Genomic DNA, 22433 nt, shown 5'->3' with positions numbered 1-22433 from the left:
TTACCAAGTGTGTATTTTTTGTTGCAATAAACTTATGTTGCTGCACATCTAATTTTCCTTGGATTACACCACTAGCTTGTGAAAAAGAACTCCCTGCTGACTATAGTTATCAGTAAAGATATAGCCCCTGATGAAAGATTATAAAAATTGTTTCTGATTATATGTTGATAGCATCAGGTGTTAAATACAGCTAAGTGTTTCAGTTTCAACAATAATTTTTAATTTGTGCAAATAATAAAGAAAACAAAAGCATATTTTAATTCTTAATTCTTTAAGAATTCTCACAAAAATAAAAGGGAAAAATACATGAAGAGCAAAAGGAACATGAAAATTAAATTTGTCTTAGTATCTTTGCATTTCAAAATAAATCAGGTTTTGAAAAGGGCATTTCAAGAGTGACACTCCTCACCCCCATCCCGTTCTTCCACGGCTTACTGCACTGTTTCAGAAAGCAGCACACATTCATGCAATTCCAGATCCAATCACTAGTGAAGTCATGTGTGAGCTTAGAACAGGACTTGGTCTTACCTGATGAACTCAATCTTGGAGGTCTTTTCTACCTTACATGATTTTGTGATTCCATGGTAACGTTTAAATTGGCCAGTTTTACCTGATGCAGCTTTTAATTTGTATTTAGTGGCATTTTTTTGTCTTTGATATATGTACCCGTATTTTTTGCTTGATGCCTAGAGTGCTATATATAGCGTATTTGCAAGAGACTGGTTATTCTGGGCTACTTACCTTATTTTCTTACTTTACCAAAATCACATCTTAGTCGTTAGAGACAGCACGGCTAAAGCATCTCTGTAAACTAGATCAAGATTTATCTGAGAATCACAGCGAGGGACATCTCTCAGCTCAAAGCTGATGATGTTCATTGAGGCTAAAACTTTGGAGGCAGCCATATACCAGTGGTTGGTTGCATCATTCTTGCATGCAGTGGCTGCAGAAGTTGGTGAACCATAACAACATTAAGCTGACAGGTCACAGATGTTGGACTGCTGTTCATAAGCACTGACAAAAAGAAAATACACTGAAGAAAAATGGCTATTGAAGCATATTTTATTATACAGTAATTTGTAATACAGGAAAGGTGTCAGTTTTAAACATATATATACAAACTTACAGTAAATGAAGTGATCATTTGTTTTAAGAAGGAACAAGCTGCACTCAATCCAGTTTTACTAGTTAACAGTGTAAAATTTTAAAAAACTTTTCACAATTTAGAACCTTATTTATAGAATATACAGATTTTTATTGAAAGATGAATATACAATGGGCACAAGTTCTTACTCATACTACTATGAAAATACACTTATATTTCACATACTTCCTTTTATATTCAGTGGGAAACCTCCATAGCTTGGTTTTATTTGTTACTCAGCCACTTAATGACTAATTTCCTATTAGTCCAGCTATCTGAAGCCATAACTCAAGGAGCAGAATTGTAGAGAAAGAACTTCTTTGTATAAGTTCAGTAACACTTTATATATTGAATCATATTTTCTTTAACAGGAAGTTTTTTTCAAAATAAGAGACTTTAAAAAAATTAATAATTACAAATATTGATACTACTAGTCCTAAGGAGACCAATAAGAAAGGATTAGGACTGACAGTAATACCATGGAAGTGGAAGATAAATAATAAAATAACTGGTACTCTAAAAACCTTCTCGAATCCATAAGTAGCCAAGGACAGGGTTAGAGAGAATTACATGCTATATCAAGTCTGGCAGAGGTAGTGGTAAAGACCATTGGAAGTTTACATGAGATATTGGTCCATTTTTATGATTACCTAACACAGCTAGAAACACCTTGAAAATATGTTTCTTTATAATTTAATGAACTACCATCACTGCATGAATTTATTTCTCCCTTTGGTTTATGAATTGGGGATCACTGACTGCAGTATTTTTACCTAAAATGCTACCCTGCCATTGCCGTATAGCAGTGGATAAGGGAAAAATAAGAAAATCTCTTTAAAAGGATATATGTATGTGGATTGCATGCACTAGCACAGAAGCCATTACTTTATTTGGAGATCTGCATGTATGCAGAGCTAAATGATGTTCCTTGCAGGACTGGCCTATAGGTATTTTCCTTAAACTACATTTTAGCATCTTATACAGATTTATAACTGTAACTTTTCTTTTCCTAACAGAGGATTTTCTAATCAATGCAAAAGTAGTTACATAGAAAAATACTTAAGCCATGTAAGGCCATAACAGAACTTAGAAGCTGCAGTTTGTCTTATGAAGCCACTAATATATGCTAAACAGGCACAAAGTGGTTTCAAGAATTTACGTGATCAAAACATTTTTGGAGTGTGTCACAGAAATTATTGCCTTAAAAATGTGTAATAAATTACAATTAAAAAGGGTCAAAAATACAGGATAAAATAAGGTTTCCATGTCAACTGAATAAAAATAGTTTATTTACAGATCATGAGGAAAAACATAAAAGACCTTTCCTTTTCAAATAAATACATGTATTAAGGGAACACTTCCACTTACTAAAAAAATAAATTTGTGCGATTAAATGAATAGCTCTTATATACTAAACAAAACCATAAAAACATTCAAAGGACAATAGTGCAACCATGTCAGAGCATAAACTGATGTTTGCCATTTTACCTCTTAGGCTGAAGACAAGGTAACCTTTTAAAGTAAAACAACAGGAAAATTTATGCATTCATTATTTCCATGTATAAATACATGCTTTAATTTCTAGATTTAAATATTTTTCCAAGTTCTTTTGCTTTAACATTAATTCAACATGGTATTTTGTGAGAGTACAAGACATGATGAAGCTGACCATCACAGAATTTCTAAGATGAGCTCCAACTGAGCTACAGCTATATCCCCATTTAACAGTGCTTTTTCTGTCATCTAGACGTTGATCATAAATTTACCCCAAGGTAAAACTTTGTTAACAGCTAACAACCTTCAAACCTGCATCTTATTTAGGAAACAACACTGCTTCTAATTAAAGTTGCTTTACATGACACAAAAAAATTACAGAACTTAATAAATGGATTTAGGCTACATAATTTGGCTAAATAACATAGGATAGATTTTGTTTATCAAAATAAATGAAAAACAAAAGTACACAAAACATCAGTGGCCTGGAGACAAGGAAAAACTGGTGTGAAGGCAGGTCCCTGAACTCACATTCTTCAACCAGCCTCTCTACAAACATGTATATTTACCTGGCACCATCTGCATGATAAAAATATTAGATACGAAAGCAATTACTACACATGCACACATTCCGCTAATTCCGGGATGTGGAACCCAGAGATACTTCGCAAGAGATACTCCTGACGTTGTTACACTGGTGGAGAGAAGGCCAAGGGAGATCTACAGATAATGAAAGGGAAGTCACCAAGTTTATAGAGAAATTCTTGTTATTAGCAGCACATGATATAATGTGGGAAAACTGTTATAAATTTGTAGTCAACATCTCATCAATGCAGTAGGTTAAATTTGGCTTTTCTCCTCAAAGAAGCTAACTGAAGCTGTATTTTTTTAATTTTTTTTTTTTTAATAATACAGGATTAACAGCAAACAATATGTATGTCATTAGGGATATTCCTGATACACCTGAGTGTCCTGCATTCCCTGCTATCTGCTTCAGATAGGTCTCAGAACTACAGTGAGGCCCCCTGTGCTGCTGTGTGGGAAGATGCCACAACCCTGAAATCTCCTGCATGGAATTAGGTAGGTAATGAAGATTCTTAGTACTTCAAAAAGCCCTCATCAAACATGTTTTGTCTTCTAGGGCTAACTATCTGAACTATTATGACCATACATTATATTGTATGATCATAATAGCATAATGTATAATGTATTGATTATACAGTGAAATCAAATGTTTTATTCATTCTGGCATTAGATTTCTCTCTCTTGTGAAAATTTTTTCTGATAATTACCCACGGATTAGCTGCTCTGATTACGAGTTTGAAAGGATGCCTAAAAACAACACTTTTCCTAGTTCAAACATTTTTTCTTTTTCATAAATTATGAACCATCCTGTTTCTCAGACCCCATATTTTATACAAGAGATGACACAGTACAGACTGTTTACACATAGTGGTGATAAAATGCAGCCAACAGCTGCTACTCATATGGGTTTTCCATAAATTGATAAAACTTTATCTGAGTTTCATTTACTGAACTAGGTTTCAGCCTGGAGATGTTTTATTAAAGGAAACAGAGGAGACAACAGTTTGCTGGCTCTGAAAATGTCCTATCCTATTTTGATCAAAATCAGTGAAAGTTAGTTTGACTGCTCACTGTATAAATGCCCAAAATTTTTTACTACACTATGGAACTCTTGGGAACTATTTTAAGCAATAATAACTCAGTGTTTAGAGATGCTGACACCTAAAGCTACCACCCCCTTGAAAGTTTCTCATAATTTTTCTAAAATCAGATAAAGAAATTCTCATTAAGGTGATTGCTGTTCATTCCAGGGTTCTCTTTTAATGAAAAATTTATACAAATGCTCGTGCATGTGCAGTAATTCTTTCACCTGGCTGATTTAAAACTTACAAAAAATGCATTCAAATATCTATTAAATCTGACTCCTATGTACTATTACAATCCTTCAATTACTGATTGAATAGAAGACCTTTTTAAAAACAAGGGAAAAAGTACAACTCGTATAGCTCTGTAGTAACAATAATGATCTAGTCTAAACAGGCACATAGATATTGGATCATGAGTCATTTCAGCAATCCTACATATCACAGATGTTACATTCTCTCTGGAATTTTGAACTGTCCAGACAAATGTTTCTTTCAATCTGAGCTGTGTAGGATCAGATGTAAAGTTTACTTCTCAGTTCTTAGTCAAACCCCAACACTCAAAATGAAATACATTCTAACGACAACTTTTGAGGAGCTAAAACAGAACACCATATGCACCTGCCATTGTCTTCTCCTGACAAAGACCATGCTGGCTCCCCTAAAGAAGGAATTACTTGGACCTAGGCAACCTGCAGTGGCTTGGAGTTTTCTTAAGAAAAGTTTAATCAATATATACTTACGGCTGTCAAAAACTAGATAAGCAGACATGATCAAAAAGAGATTAAACTAGCTGTAGCTGTAATTTTTTGTTTACCTGTGAGTGATATTGGATATTACAAAATTCTTTATATAAGAAATACTGAGGCCATAAAGAAACATGCAGGTAGAGACAATAATATATATTACAATATTGTACGCAGTGGCTACTGTAGCACTGATTCTGAGCTCATTGCACTGAATTATATTACTTAAGAAAAGTGAAACCAGAGTCTATGGGGTGAAGTAATTTCACAAATTTGAATGAGTAGAAAGTAGAGTCTGGATTTTGAACATTATGTGTAGTTTCTAAATATACAAATTTATAAATCCATAAAAAGAAAACACTACTGAAGTATTTTGGTTTGGTTGTTGGCTTGGGTTTTTTTAAATATGCAAGTTATTTAGTTAAGGAAAATTATCTGTCATTTAAACATTACAACAGTTTTTCATGAGTGCCGACTTTTTGACAGGTGTCCCAGCCAGGCTGGTTACTGATCTTGTATCATCTTGATTATCACTTCGCTTTCGCACCTCGCTGTAAAAAAACAAAAAAAATTGCACTCAATTAACATATTTCTATTCATGTTCACTCTTCTGTTTTTCCCCTGTATGTTGCAGAGTTCATCACCATCCATTGCATGGCTAATACAGTGCAAATTAGCACAGAATCAACATGTCTCACAAGTTTCCAATTTGAGAATCATATTGATGTTTCTATACAATTTATAGTGATAAAAATATATTTTTTTCAATATCTAATAACTCCCCCATGTTCTGATTTATCTTCCATTTTCTTTTGAGAAGTTTTTTTATTTGCTTCAGTGTTTTACCATAGAAAAAGAGCATGTTCATAGCTCTAAGTATAAAACCAAATAACCTCAATTTCAAGTATAAATTTACTTTCATAGAAAAAATGCATATTTTTGGATGTTTTTTAAAAATGAAGACTTAGAAGCTATGCACATATGACTGGTTATGGTTACAGACCACTCACCTTTCAAAATTATACTTTAACCAGAAATAGTTTCAGAAGGTAGTAGAATTGTAATATTTGGCTCATATACTATCACAGAAATACCAGGGTGCTAAATGAACATAAAAAGAATTTCTATCTTGTAAATTAGAGATGGGCTCATCAAAGAAAATATGTGTAATTAGAATGGTCAGTAATAAAAATGAATACATATTAATATGTGTGAAAGAATTAAAAAATAATTACACATAGAATTAATACATTTCAAAATAAATTATGAAAGAGTTAAGAAATGTGCACGTACAATTAAAATTATAATTCATTCAGCAAACTGGTCTTAAAGTTGTGGGCTCTGTAACTGAGTCCTGGTTTAAATATTAATCATTGAGAGAGCTTTGTAACATTTTCAAGAAAAAAATTTACTTCATTAAACTGAGAATATATCCCATCTTGCACTTATCTATAATGATTTCACAGAGTATTCTTTTAAATTTTTGTTAACATTGGTACAATTTTAAAACAATGTGTGTATCTTTCTATATATAGTCACATACAATGTCCTTTTTTATAAAATATACTCAGATGTGTTTCGGTGAAAATAGAAACACAGTTACTTACCGGGCAAGATGAAGAACCGCTTCTACAATATTAGATCCATCTTTAGCACTTGTTTCACAGAATAGCGCATTATAAGTCTGTGAGTAAAAATAAAATGTTAAGCTAACTGATCTGAGATGGTTCCCAGGTGAATGGGTACATATAATTACAAATTGTTTCCTGAATAACACAAAGAATGACAGTACAGTTAAATAAACAGGATTTCTTCTAGTGTTTTTTATTGTCCAACACATTCTCTTTAGTACTGTGAAATAAAACAGTAATTGTTTTTTAATTATTTCTGGTTTATAATCAGTATATTCTGAATTAATAAACTGAATAAAAGCCATATTATAAGCTTAATGACCAAACTCAACCTTCTTGTGCACCAGACTGCAAAATAGTACAAAAGTTGCCAGGACAGGTTACTTAATTTAACTTGCTAGCTGCTGTAACTACAGCATCTGGTTATTGTAGGTTAACCAAAAAACATTCCAAAAGCAACACACATGATACCTGCCCCAGTATAATCAATCAATCATGCAAGCACTCAGCCACTCAAGACCCTTAATACTCTACCTATTATTCTACAAGATAAGGGATTTGTGCAGCTCTTTTAACCCACATAAATACATGCAAAAAAATTTTGTGCATGCTTCTATTTATAGCAGAGAAACCCTTTTTATTTTCCGCACATGTGACAGGAATACAAGAGAGTCTCTTGAAGAGGAGAATACTCCACACAATCTGGACAGACACAAATCAGTCAACAGTGTGCCTCATATTTGAACTGGCAACTTCTATTTGGCAGCAGAAAAACTCAAGTCTTCCGTCCATCCACTATTTACAAAAAAAGACTGAGAAGTCTTTCACAGCCAATAATGAATTTCAGCTCAGCAGACACTGAGATGTGTTAGCAAACACCATCAAAACACAATAGTTTAATGTAAAGTATCCGTGAATCCTCATCACTTGACTTGGACAAATGATCAGAAAATTACTTTTGTTTACTAGTTTCTCACATGGTTCTCAGATTAAAATTCGTAAGACCATTTTATACTAATGAGGACGCTTGGACCTTACCATAGCCAGCTTTTCTCCATAGTTTATAGGCACGCACTTCTGCCCTTGTTCTGTAACATCTTGACGGAGATCTGCCTTGTTTCCAACCATCATAATTGGAATATTCTCGTGAGTTGCATCCTGTAAAGAGAATTTTATTTCCTTATTGCTAGAACACTCAGAATACAAAGAAGTGGCTAACATCATCATGTCTCAACAATTTCCCTTCTATAACATCTTCCACACTAGTAGAAAAAAATTGACAAGTTATGAAAGCCATGCTGAGAACTTTTCATAAGCCACTCAAAATGTAAGCAGTTGGCTTAACTATTAGCCTGCAGAGATGTCCTTCCATTCCTGTAAGCCTTGTTTCCCAAAAAGGAATTTAATATGTTAAGTTACTCTAATGGAATTGGTTACTCATCCAAATGCTGTATGATGAAATTATTAAGGGAAAAGTAACCAACTCCTATACCATGACTAAAAGAAAATACTTTCACAGAAGATGAAGTAAGTATTTTGCTTGCCACTTTCCCTCTCATTAAGCATCCCCAGCACAAGAGAAAAACCCCTTGCACTAAATGCAGATTCACATTCAAATAAAAAATATGTACAAGTGGAAAGAAATATTGAAAATTTCACTTGAGCTATAGCTAATTTACAGAATCTAATATATTGGTTTAAAATGCAAAGACTCCAAGGAATATTCAAGCCATCCACAAGAAGGTATCTGAAATGTGCTGCCACATTCATTTCAGAAGGAAGTGAATGGAAAGAGTGTCATTACACAACATCCTTTAACACAAGAAGATGTATCAGTGTGAATTCTAACTGAGTATGTCAGGATACATTTAGGACTTCTGTGAAGCTTTTATTTCAATGACAGCCTCCAGTCTGGATAATTACAATTTATGTCTATTATAATTTTGTAAATAATAAGGCTAACAATGTGGTGAAACATAGCTTCTAAGTTGTATATATGTAAGGGTCTTACCTCAATCATATCCACCCATTCTCTCACATTAATAAAGCTTTTTTCACATGTTACATCATATAGTAGTAAGACACCATCTGCTCTTCTGAAGTATGATTTAGCAATACTTCGAAATCTTTCAGAAAAAAAGAAAGTATTTGCATAAGGCCACATTATCAAATAATAGTTCAGTTTAACACCATTAAGAACACAGCATTATTTAATTTCACTACTGAGTGCAATTATCTCCATATAATACAATGAATTCTTGAAAACTGCTGATGCAGGTCTACAAATGCTGATCCCTTAGGATCAGTGGGATTCTGTCCTAAACAACAATGAATAGTCTGTATATCAAAACAATCTGCCAGGGGAGGTTTAGGTTACATAACAATAAAAATTTCTTCTTTAAAAGGGTGCTCAGGCATTAGAAGGAGTTGTCCAGGGAAGTGGCAGAATCTTCATTCCTGGAAGTGTTGAACAGGCATGTATGGATGTGGCACCCTGGGACATGTTTTAGTGGTAAACACAGCAGTACTAGGTTAACAGCTGGACCCCATGAGCTTGGAGGTCTTTCCCAACCTTAATGTTTCTATGATTCTATGATCTACCTACAATTAACTTCCTAAATTGATTGGCTTGCTTTACTTCCTTTGAAAAAGACAGAAATCCAGTAAAATTATTCCAGGACTTCATGATCAATTACAGTCATCTTTGTCAGGAACTTCATACAATCTACTCAACCAAGTACAGTAACCAGGTATTTACACTGGATACTAAAATATGCTTCACAAATTCATTACATGAAAGGAGTCTGACTGGATCATTTATACAGCCCAACACAAATCTTGGTCAATGAACATATTGAACTGACTTCCATGGCACTGAACCCAACCTCTTAATGAGCCTTAAAAGCTGCTGGTAAAGAAGTAATGTCTCTCAAGTAAAGATGTCATAGGATTTTGAGGAAACTTTACACAATATTTTGAAGAACCTTAAATATAAATTCAGCAATATGCAAAGATATTTTTGGCAAAATTTCAAAGTCTTTGGAAAGAAGTTTTTATATATTAGGTATAATGCAAATCCAAGATTTTCAAGGAAAGAACAGGAGATGGAAAGGAAGGGAAGGGAATCTCTAACAAAAAGCCTGCTTAAAGATACAGGTGTATAAGAACAAAGAAAGCTAAAGACTAAAAATTGAGGAAACCATGTGCATCTACTCCATCATTTAGTATCGCCAAGGAGGGACATATGGATTTAATCAATTAATCCTGTGGTGAACCTCAACTATTTCTTTCTATGCCAAGAAAAGATTACCTCAAGCATCACCAAAGCTAACATTCAAACCTGTCTTGGTTTGTCTTGGAACAAACATTCCACCTGTCTTGAGGTCTCAGCAGAGAAAAATTCCATCTGTTTAAGGATATTTACATGTGGACAATACAATTAATAGGATTTTTTTCTGCTAGATGAAAAAAGGTAAATTACTTTTACAAACAAAATAATTCAAATTAAGTAAGTGCAGAGCATCACTAACCTCTCCTGCCCAGCTGTGTCCCACAGTTGTAGCACTGTAGGTTCTCCATCAACAATTAGTCTTTTCATTTGAAAATCCACACCTGAAAAGAATCATGTGTATAATCTAAAAAAAAGCACCAATAATCTTAAAGAACCTACAGAAATTAAAAGGTAGGGACTATCTACAACAGTTTTTCCAAAATTAATCTATTTTAATAGGTTGTGAGATTTCAGTCAGTCATGCACGTACTTCTGAGCTGCAATAATCCCCTGAATGTATTTGTCTTTTCCCAGAAGAATTGATACAAATTGCCTTCTGGACAACAAATAAGATCTCTCACTGCTTTAATTTGGCCAAACAGTTTTATCGAAGAAATTAAAATGTTTTATAAAAAACCTGATTTCAAATATGAAGGAAGAAAAAGATAAATTAGAACAAAACTCCTGACGAGAGGAAATAAAACAAACATATACGTATGATTTGATTGGAAGACAAAATTCAGTCTTTGGAACCATTAACACTTAAGTTTGTTAGATGATAACTATACTAAAATATACAAGAAGTCAGTCACAAATCCTCCAGCTGCATTTAAACCAAAGTTTCAATAACACTTTGAAGAAATCACAACAAAAAATGGAAAGACATCAAAGGATAGTATAAAAAACTAAGGAAAGAGGGAAGTATTGGGAAAACAAAAAGCAATGAAAAACAAAGAAAAGTTCACACACACACTGAAAGTTCCTTACAATGACATTCCTTCTCTGGTGCTTTGTGCTGTTCAGAAAGAGGCTTTGTAAAGAAAAACTAAATTAGGCCAGTACCCTACTGTCCACTAAAAATAAGTATTATTACTAAGCTTTAGTACTCAATTAGATCGCACAGCCTGCATGAGAAACTGCGTGTGTATATCCAGAAAACTCTAGGAAGCAATCACAAAGGGAAGCTTATCACCCACTTCACTGCAAAATAACAATGAAAGTAATTTAAATATATTAAGAACACCAACTATACCCAGAGTCGCACTGGTATTGCCTCGAAATTCATTCTTGCAAAGTCTCATAAGAAAACTGGATTTTCCCACTGCTGCATCTCCAGCAAGAACAATCTTGTAAGCCTTCTCTGAACTGGGGTATTTTGGAGCGAATTCAGTTGCATCTGACTGAAAATAAAAAGAATCCCTCTATAATATAAAAAAACCCACCACTTTGGAAATGGAATGGAAAATCTTTTCCATTTTTCCCCTGAAGAACTGGTTACCTGAGGGGTGAGAGCAGATATGTGTCTCCTTGTTGAAGCAACTGAGCTGCTCCGACTAACTGGTCGTGAGGGTTTCCAGTCTAAAACTGCAGGGCTGTTAGCAGGACTGTATGCTTCTTCATCCCTGATCTCTGGAACCTGAAAGTATGAGTTAGTTCTCTGGTGAGGAAAGTATGCTTCTTTGGAAAGGCTCAGCTAAGACTGATTAAAACATTTTAACAGTTTGGATTAAACAGAGATGAATGACCAGATACAGCAATTCTAATCAAACTACCGTGATTATTCTGTCCTCATTCATTTTTGCTGTTTACTATAATCTACATTTTGTCTTTTAACATTTTTATTGTTTGGCATCCATTCTTTCAGTACTCTAATAGAGCAAATTAATTTCTATATGAAAATTTCAACTTAAAACATAGTCACAATAAACAATTGTGACAACACTTTATTTCAAAGCTTATTTTGCAAATATTAAGAATTTCCCCAAAGACGTTACTCTCTATGCTATTACTACTCAAGCTAAATTAAGTAGAGCATAGCTATGAATAATCAACATTATTCATAGCAAAGTCTCCACAGAGATTAATGTCTACTAAATGCACAGCAAATTGTTTACCTTAAAAAAACGCCCCACATATTCTGCTGTGCTTGTTGCTATTTTTGCTATGTAGCCCTCAGTAACTCTTTAAATATTAGTAACAATAAAAGGGACACAGTAACATCTTCTTAGATTTTTTAATTCTCCAAGACTTAGCTGTAAATCAATGTGTGCACTGAGAGGAAGTGAATGGAAACCTATTTTACTTCTATCTGCTTTTTTATTATTAGAAAATTAGCTCTTTTCTACATACAGTTTTAACAACCTTCAAAAACCACATAAACTTCAAAAATTAAGTTATTACCTGAAAAATGTATCAAAAAATGTAAAAACAAAATGAGAATTATTTATACATTCTCAAAAAAGTTTTCACAAATTAATTTAAATGTGCACAACCCAAATATTTACTTTTAACTGGCCTGCGGACAAAGATGCATTTTGTTTTAAAAACAGGAAGTTAACTTCGTCTCCAATCAAATGCCTTTCTCAGAGGAGTAAATCTGGAACTTACATCTGTATCAGAAGCATCACCACCAAAGCCTTCTTGCATACACTGTGACCTTTGAAAAATCCTCTGATGCCTATATTCCACTTCTGAATCATACTCATTTGAATCTCTCAGAGTAGACAAACCACTGTCAAAACAGCTCTCAGGTAAGCTGTCAACTTCACAGTTTATTCGTTGCATTGGATCACAAAGGGCTAAAGAATCATAATCTTCATCGACACAAGATGAATGAGACGACCTAATAAGAAAATATTGGAGGGGAAAAAAAAAAATTATTCCACATAATAAATTCCAGTAATAAATGATTGCTCTCCCCAGCAAAATCTGAGCCCTTCTGGAATAGACAATTCTTAGAGAAGTTAATGTTAAGTTTAAGACATATGTCAATCCCTATCTTGGCTTTATAAAGAATTTCTTTCTCAATCATATGTCTTGGGATGCTCAGAATAAGTTATTTAATCTATGTTACCGATGATGACTTTCCAAGTCTCAGAAATTATGATTATTTGTTAATTAAAAAAAGCCTATCTAAAAAAAAAAATTCAGAAAGTGAGGTACTATGAAGACATTAGAAAAATACATATGATGTTTTAGCTAATTTTGGCCTATTCTAAGACAGAAAACAACCCTGACACGCTGCATCTCATCTAAATGAATGCATTTTCTCACAGAGGCACACATGCCAACAAGAAACAGGTATAAATATAGAAGAGGGAGCAGCCAAGTTCAGGAGATCAGTACTGGTGGAAGAAGTTACTAAAAAACTTTCTTACGGCTTGGTACACTATGCAAAACCTAAACTTTTACACTGAATTCCTCTCTTTTCCCTTAACCTTCCTTAAAAGGTCTTTTTTTTCATTCTGGATATTGTAATATATATGTTTTAGTGAATGCTGCAACGGCAGTATGTCTTACAGAAAAAAAAATAAAAGGTTTTATTTATGTAAATAAAACCACAGAAAAGGAAAGTTAATAGAGTACATCTTAAAAAAAACTATCTTATAAAAAAAGTTACAATGGCTACAATCATTATCATGCTCCTTCAGCAAGACAGGGACAGGCATCAACTAAAGTGAGGCAGTAAAGGTCTCCACAGCAGAGAAGAGAGGGTCTGGCTTAGCCCTTTTGGGAATGGATGTGATGCACTGAACTGCAGTTCTGGTCTGCAAACCAGACAAGGTCAGCATCAATCCTTGTAATAACAGCTTGCTCCCAGAGGGGCTCCCCTGTGATGGCACAATACAGGAGAGTACACTGGGGAAAATCACCAAATTACGGAGTTGTTACTGAATCAAATACCTCCTTGCAACTAATGCTAATGGGGGTGACAGTGGCATCATTGTCCCATGCAGTAGCATTCAGAGCCATCTAAATTACACCCCTTCATGCTAACGAATAATCACATGAATGCATGTGATCTTTGCTGTATGGTATCAAAGCATACATGTTCTTGGTATTCATGCACCTACTAGCCTATACCAAGTCACTGAAATACTGAGGAAGAGTGCATGCTACAATAAAGTTAAGCTTGTTAGGCATTCCCTGAAATAAAGCTATTTAGTAGGTAATTTTCAACTTCACTGAGCCATGAATTCAATGCTGGGAATTTCATATATGCTTAAAGCAAGTTAGACCAAGATGAATCTTACAGATGAAAAAAACCAAAAATCTAACCTTTTAGAACAAATTGCTTAAAACATGTTAGTATGCAAACCAATAGCTCTTAATGCTGATCTGTTGTCAGGAAATAAAGTGCTGAAAACAAACAGGTTTTGGGACAGTCACATCTCTTTCTGTCTTTTGACACTAGCAAGTCACACATGTTCAGATCAAGCTTTACTCCTACCACATAAACTTTCTTCTAAAGTAGCTTGTATTTCTCAATTTTGTGGAAACACAAGGATTGCACCATGTGGCAGGTACTAATAAATATTCATAGAGAACAATATAACTAAACCTCCAGAGAGGTTTTAGTTACTCCCTCATAAAATTACTGAATGTAATAGGCAACTTAAGAGTGGATGCCTCTAAAAATTTGCACAGGGTCCAGCAATAGGTAATTGGCTTTATGTGCATTCAGAAAAAGGAAACAGCTTGTGACAACCAAAACTTTACATCTCACATAGAGACAACAGAATAAGAATGACACTACTGAATGAATGGGGATATTATAAGTGTGAAGCAGAAGTCAATTTAAGTCCAATCCAGATATTTTTCTTCCAGGAAAAAATGTAAAACTCAGACTACTAAAACCTCTATTAGAGATTCCCTATTTTGTGGTTTGGACAACTGAAAGAAAAAAAAAAAAAAAACCAGAAAATAATCTATCAATTGAGCAAGGACACACATTTTTGCTGATGGATCTAACTTCTAAAAAATCAAGTGTGACAGCATAGTATGATTGACAACACTCAGGGTTGCCTCAATAACCACTGTCTTCATTGAGTCTCTGAAATGATGACAGGAAGTTCCAATCAATGATTTGTATCCAGTAACTACCAAAATAAACACGTCTGACCATCTAATTGCATTTAGATGGTCACTGGTTACTGATTTTGTACTCTTATCCCATTAATATTCAAGTGCATTCACTACTCTTGCACATCAGTGTGAGATGAGGTGATTTATTCTTTTGAAGAATCAGGCCCACACTTGTCGTAATTATTACAAGGGAAAGAAGACACACAAGCTGAAGATGAAAGCAAAAATGTTTTATTTCTCAAGTACAGAGAAAGGCTAACAAAGGCCCTCAGAAGAGTTTTATAGCTTCTTGGAGACAAAGAGACTAAGAATCAAACTAGAATCAAAAGAGGCCAAGACCACACAAGAGGCTGTCTTGAACTCTCCATAAGTTTATGGCTTCCACTGAAGACAGTTATCCTGAGTTTTCTGAAGTAATTAAGAAGATTCCTATTGACTTCAGGATATTTTGGATCACATGCTATGGTCAGACGTTACTTCTAAATAAGACAGAACTATTCTCTCTTACTTAACAGCAATCTACTCTTCTAAAACAAGTCATTTTCAAATTAACAAAAGCAAGCCTGTCTTACCTGTCATACCGTGGGTTTAAGGGAGAATGTTCACCATTAAATTTAGGACTGCTTCTAGAAATGGTACTTCCTGGTGAGGTATTTGCTAACCGCTGTAACAGACACATAATAAATATATTATATATATATATATATATATATATATATATATATATATATATTTAGCTATTTACATTTAGTTAAACTTCATACTTTATATATGACTGATGGTCAGAAGGCCTATGACCTATTGCATTTAGGCTTCACCACTGCCTTTATACTGAAACTACTAGACAAGTTCAGCCACAAAAGATTACAGAATTCCAACAGGATGATTACATTGACTACACCTGAAAACCCTGAAATACTATGTTTTGAAAAGTGGTATTTAGATCATGGCATGCTGACTACTAAAAAAAAGGGGGAACTGTCATTAGCTTTCCTCAGTTTTAAGAGTTTTAACAGTTTTCACAGGATAGCAAAATAACAGTGTAGAGTAGCTTTCTTCTTTCTTTCAGTCCTTTCTTTCTCTAGTTTGGAGGATGTCAGGTGACATTTGTTACAAGAGACTGCAATGTAGTTCTGAGAGTTCAAAAGGGTCTGACTACGGTCTGTATCAGTAGTACATGCTATTCATTTTCCCAGTGACTTGCCTGGACAAAAGTTCAAATTAGGGTAAGACCTTGCTACTAAAAAGAGCATTTTTCTGAGAAAGTGTGTTGTCAACGGTAGGCCACTCCCACACACAACACAAATACATTCCCTTTACCACAAGAGAAACTGTTGTTTTATTAACCTCATTAAATATCACAACATATTAAAAATATTGTTACTATTTTTTCAGGAAGCACCTACACACTAACTAAACTTCCATTATTTAACAAAATATAAGTAAAATCTAACAAAACTACACAGGAGTATTCCCACAGTGAGTCCACTGAATAAAATTCAATTTTCTGAGTACCCACTGAGGTACCAATTTAAATTTGCTGTGCTAATTCTTACACCTTCTATGACAATGTAACAAAATCATAAATACATACCAATGATCGGTTGAACTTGCTGAAGCTGTTTTCAAGTGCACTTCTTAAACCATCATTGCTGTCATGTAATTTTCTATTAGCTGATCTAAGAAAACACAGTTAACTTGCAGAACTAAAGAAAACATGAAAAACCATGTAACTTCTCAAAAAGAAAAATTTTTAAAATACTTCTAAAAGACCCTTTTTTTTTCTTTAACTAAAAACTAAAGACTAATATGAAACTAGAAATATATTGACAGATACTCAAATTATCTGAAAAAATCACTGTGAATTTTACACTTCAGTGGCAGACCAGGAAGGCCATTTTCACTCATACAGCATGGTCTCTGTCAGCTTAGTGCAAAAAAGATACTGTAGAAATGGTCACCAAAAGAAAAAAACCCACACAAAACCACACAACAAAACAACTAGTCCAGCTATTTCTGTACAAAACTACTATCCTTTAAATATGGCTGAAGTGATTCTGAAGACAAATAAAATTCATCTGCTTGAAAGAATTTGTTTAGGATAAGGAAATTAAATAAGGATGCAAAAAGATCTATTCATTGTGACCCTTCTTGTGCACCTACTGTATAATACTGTACACTCTTAGTGCTTATTCCAGACAATAATAAGACAGGGAGTTACTGGAGAAGCAAAGCCAACAGAAAAAGGAGCCAGGCAATAATTTTTCTGACAGGATGGATAGACTCAAATTGCATTCAGCTTGTAAGAAAGAAATAAAAGTTAGTGGGACTAAGAAAATAAAGGGAAAGAAACCAACTGAAGTGGTAGTGTTATGGTATGGTTCATACCATAGTAACATTTATTACAGCTGAGAAAATACCTTTTACGTCAATTTAGGCCACTTCAGTATTTTCACTAGGCACTTTTTCCCAAATTTGAACCTGATTGTTTGCATACAAAAAAATTTATCCCAAATATGTTGGGACAAAGTTTGACAATAAAAAACTGAATTAGTAAAAACTTACTGAAGTATTTCAATTTGTCTTTCCAGATTATCTCTGTCTTCAGTATACTCTCGGATAATTTCTAGATCCCTGGGGAAAAAAAACAACCAAACAAAACCACCAAACTTAAATGAACTTATATTTAACAGGATATTCTTATATTTTTGCCATATTGCCTTTGGCAGAGTTTACATTTATGCTGAAATATCCTGAGAACAGTTTAAAGCAGAGTAAGATCACTTGGTGACTTCATTAAACTTTGAAATTATAACACAACAAAGACTGTGAATGAAAAATGAAAGATGTATGAAATAACCATAGGAACTCCTTTTCCTTGAAATATAATTTGTATTATCTGAAGACAACCACACAGTGAAACTGCATTTTTATGCTCCTGTAAAAGAGTAAACAATCCTGTAAAAGAGTAACAATAAGTAACAATAACATTCACTTCAGAAAAACGAAAGGTTTAGATAGACATGAAAGGCTTCTAAAATTATTCTCCTTAATACACATACAGATGATACTCATGTGAGTGCAAGCCAGGAAGAAAAAAAATGCCTGATGTTATACTATTGTTTTATTTCTAAAATAAGAGTCCCACTAAAATCAATGGATATTCTTGCAAGATTGTGAGAGTTTGCATCATAGCCAGAACTTGCTCTTTCAGAAACCTGAAAGAACAAGAGAACAAGAGCAAGAGAAGTGAACAGCATAGATGACACGATGTCAAATATGTACCTACTCTTTAAGGTAAATTTAAAAAATAACAGTTGCCAACTGCATACATAATTTTTACATCAGAAAATAGATTTTGTTTTTTCCCTGGTGAAAATATTATCATGTGGAAGTAACTTACCTCTCAGTGTTCAAAGACTGATCTGCATACTCGCTCTTCAAGGTATCCAATTCACTCTGTAGAAAAGCTATATTTGTCTGCGCTTCTAAAAGATCTTTCTTAAGTCTCTGATTTTCCTTCAAAAAAAAAGGAAGATGTTAGATGTTATCTGTCATAGTCACCTCCACAAAATATTGATATAATAATAGAATAAAAACCATCGAAGTTAAATAGAAATGAAACACTACAAATTTGGCAGAGAGAGGGAAAGAAAATAAAAGAACACTAAATGAACAGAGAAGTCAGAAAATTAACATGCAACAACCTCTTAGCTTTTATTTTTCCATTAAGTCACAAAAAAATGGGACTACATCATCTCAAGATATTTCTAAATTTCCTGCATAGAATGTGTATACATTTGAGCAGGTACTTTTTCAACTTAAAAGCTCCACATACACTTACCCATAACTTTAAAAGCTTACTTTCTAGCTTACCAGTACCAAATGTGAAAAAAACCAAACCAAATAACATCAACCCAGGACACCTGAATACCCACAAAAACAACAATCTGTACTGCAGACACTAAAATTGAGGCTAAATCAGTATGTTAATGATAATAATCTCTTACCAGTGACATATCATGCATTCTCTTTTTCAGTTCAACTACATCTTCCTTGTGACTGACATTTTTGGATTGCTCCTCCAGCTTGAAGTATTAAAAAAATGCACAGTTAATGTATTTGATTGTTTTAATTTAAAAAAAAAAACAAAACAAACAACCTTATGGAAATCACAAAAAACAATCATTAAAAGGTTTTACAGATACTAAAGTTTTCAAAACTTAAAGAGTTTTTCCAAATATACTAGCAGACAGAATTATGTCAAAAATTTCTGGCTTCCTAGAAAATTGATATGCATTTCACACTCTTTAGGTGCGAAACATTCCTAACTAGTGACACAAAAGACAGCTATTAAGCTAGAAACAGATAGAAACACTAACTTAAAAAACCAATAAAAACAAATTACTATCTCAGCTATGTAGTATTTGGACAAGAAGCTCCCATGTTTCCTTTGAGGAATTTCCATTTCTACAAATGTTCTTTTAAGTGTTCTTTAAGTTCTTTTAAATACAAAACCCAAAAAATATATCCACTTCTGTAATTCTGGTAAAACTTACAGCAAAAACCAAAATCAAAATTAAGCAGTATTACAAAATATCCCAAAATGTCACTACAGTTGCCATTTACAAATACAAATTAAATTAGAAACCTATTCTAATCATACAATTATGATTATCTACTTTTAGGGAGGCATTTCATAAAGTCAAAACCTATTAAAACAATTAAAATCTCATCAGACTTCAACTCTCTTACCATTTTAAGTTTTTTTATTGTCACCTGAAGATCCCCAACTTCAGCGTCATACTGGCGCTTCAGCTCATTCAGTGCTTCTTCAGCTTTTTTCTTCTCCTGCAATATTTTCAATCTCATTAGAAGCTGAGACAGGTTTGAAATGTTTATTAAAAAATTCATTAATCAGTTTGGAAAGCACATACTTTTCGCTTAGACAAATGTGTCTTTCTATTCTGTCCCTTCCTTAAAAACCAAAGAGTCTGATTCTGTAACTGCAGTCCACTTATGAAACACTCATAGAAATAAAATAGTGGCATGAAAGCAAAGATACAAATCCGTTCAGTGTTTTTCACTCGTTATTCCTGTGCTTAACATTCTTAATGTCACTTACTTTTTTACTTCTGTTTCTTTTTTAATGTTTTAATCTTTTTGCTTGCAAGTGTTGGAAGGTTACAGTTCTGTCCACATGGACAGTCAGTGGTGAATGCCCTTTGTTTTGGGTAAAACTCTTTCCCTTGTATACCTTATATTATCAATATGTTGTGATTATTGCAGCTTTCCAGTAAACTGCAATTCTAGTTCGTAATTTTTCCTACTTTCCTCTATTACTGGAAGGAGCAGAGGGGGTAAAAAGGTGGAAATGTATTATACAACTAGAGCAGGTTTAATTTTCTCACTCCGTTTGAAACCAGTGCAGGTGCTCAGTCTAAATACCGATATCTATATGTAGTACTCAGTCTGAGTATCAAACCAAGTACAGCATTCTAGAACTTATTTTAATCAAAACAAAGAGATTTTGGAAAGAGGCTGCATCAACCACAATGAGAAGAATAGTATGCAGTGTGCTAGACTGGTTTCACTCACTCCAGTCACTCCCCAGGGACCTCAGTTTCACAACACAAGAAATCAGAATGCAGCAGCGACAAGTGGACCCAATGAGACAGGTTGAGTTGTCACATGGAAGAGGCAGATCTGGACTTTGCTTAGTATTCAGAATTAGAATTTCCCCTGGGTGACACTGACATTCATGTGTTAAAACAATAATCAAAGTAATCAACTTAAGTTGGATTCCCCTCTTGTTGCCAGCTACATAGACTCCAAAGTATTGTTTGGTAACTATTTGCTTCCCTTGAAGAAACAAAATACAGGATAGGCTTATGCAGAAGCAGGTGCCCCGGTGGAATGAGTGAGATCACTCTGACAAACAATAGCCTTCATTACAGACATTAAGATTAATGGCTTAGTACATTCCCACAAAGTAAATAACTTAACATTTACTCTCAGGGCGTTTTAGTAGGTTCGGTATGCGGAGCTAGGAGCTACAGGGAGCACCGGAGAGTGAAAATGAAAAAAGCCTTGTGAGAAACAAGTTAACAGATCATCTTTCATACCTATGGCTAGATGCACACAGTGATTGAGAATACAGAGTAGATGTAGATAATACATAGATCGACTTTTGCATAATGCTACTACATAACTGTAGTTGTTCTCAGAATAAGCATGTACACATATCCCACTCATCTTTTTAAAGTAGTGAAAAAGAGTATCCAGGGCTTTTTTTTCAGGGATTTATCATTTTTTGAGAACAGTAATTTTTTTAGAGAAAATGTATTTGTTTTCTAAATGTTAACAGCTTAGCTTTTCTGGAAGTAAAAATTTATCTCTACTAAGAGCTACATTACCACTAGTTAAACATATTAAGACACTTTTTTTTTGCAGGGGTGATATCTTTAAAGTTTTTATGCCATTATATTTTGTTTCTAGAAACACAATAGGCTTTTAGGTTGTGGAAGGACTGTTTTGTATCAAAAAAAAGCTATTTGAAGTAAATCTATCAGAACACCGTTTACCTTCACATATCAATTAGTGTGAGTTACTTTAAATCAGCAGGTTGGCAGACAGCACTTTGTTGCCTCTGGTTCTGCAAATACTCTGGTGAAAGAACCCATAGCAAATACATATAGCTATCCAGTACACTGTGTGTCCTAATGAGCAATAATCACGCCCACAGTATATGTTTTAACTAATGCACTTCTTGTGTCCACATTAGAAACTTTCACAGACTGTTATTCTTATGCCCATATAAAGTTTGGCTTATCTAAATGCATGTAGAATTCCAAATGAAGCAGGGAGCTGGTCTTGCTCCCATGAATTATGCAGTCACATGTGGCTCTAATATATCTCTCCCTGGGTAAGAGAAGAGGATTTTTGCACCTTTTCATACAGTTTGCAAGTTAGTTGAAACAACAACTAAAACTGAGCAGATCAAAACAGAATTTCCCATGAAGTTTGAGAGGCCCAGGCCGTCACACACTGTTATCACAGTTACCCTCTCTTAAGTCTCTAAAATGTAGTTGCAGGAGAATGGGGGAAAGAAAGATCACTACTCCAGGTAGATATACAAAGCAGGACCAAATAATCCAGTCATTCAATTCTACATAAATTCTTCTACCAGGAGAACTAGATTGCGTTCCTTAGTGCTGAAATATCATTTTCTCCAGTTTGTTTCCAATATTGGTCTCAGAAAGAAATTCTTCTTGGCCAGTGTGTTCCACAAAAGGGAAAGACTTTTTGTTCTTGGCTTATTATACCTAAGCAGATATTCCTCTTTAGGAAAGCATTATGATCATTCATTTTTTAACTCATGGTTAAGTCCACTCA

The 22433-nt window shown here is 34.0% G+C and overlaps 1 protein-coding gene across 1 annotated transcript in view; it reads right to left on the bottom strand.

Moving 5' to 3' along the window:
• Positions 1 to 1119: 1119 nt before the first annotated feature.
• RASEF (RAS and EF-hand domain containing) overlaps positions 1120 to 22433 on the bottom strand; it is a 33028-nt gene continuing 11714 nt past the window's right edge. The window contains exons 4-17 of the mRNA XM_005522746.3: positions 19794 to 19889; positions 19049 to 19126; positions 18442 to 18557; positions 17604 to 17672; positions 16633 to 16717; positions 15611 to 15702; positions 12561 to 12795; positions 11452 to 11589; positions 11206 to 11353; positions 10213 to 10294; positions 8694 to 8808; positions 7721 to 7840; positions 6659 to 6735; positions 1120 to 5602 (exon numbers count right to left, since the gene is read on the bottom strand). Of these exons, the coding sequence (XP_005522803.2) occupies positions 5494 to 5602; positions 6659 to 6735; positions 7721 to 7840; positions 8694 to 8808; positions 10213 to 10294; positions 11206 to 11353; positions 11452 to 11589; positions 12561 to 12795; positions 15611 to 15702; positions 16633 to 16717; positions 17604 to 17672; positions 18442 to 18557; positions 19049 to 19126; positions 19794 to 19889 (1560 nt within the window). The 3' untranslated portion in view covers positions 1120 to 5493. The remainder of the gene's footprint in view (positions 5603 to 6658; positions 6736 to 7720; positions 7841 to 8693; positions 8809 to 10212; positions 10295 to 11205; positions 11354 to 11451; positions 11590 to 12560; positions 12796 to 15610; positions 15703 to 16632; positions 16718 to 17603; positions 17673 to 18441; positions 18558 to 19048; positions 19127 to 19793; positions 19890 to 22433) is intronic.

Source organism: Pseudopodoces humilis, chromosome 4 (genome assembly GCF_049639895.1).
Source record: "Pseudopodoces humilis isolate 2021_Gansu_Grassland_sample_001 chromosome 4, ASM4963989v1, whole genome shotgun sequence".
Taxonomy (NCBI): domain Eukaryota; kingdom Metazoa; phylum Chordata; class Aves; order Passeriformes; family Paridae; genus Pseudopodoces; species Pseudopodoces humilis.
This window is presented reverse-complemented; position numbering and strand designations above follow the sequence as displayed.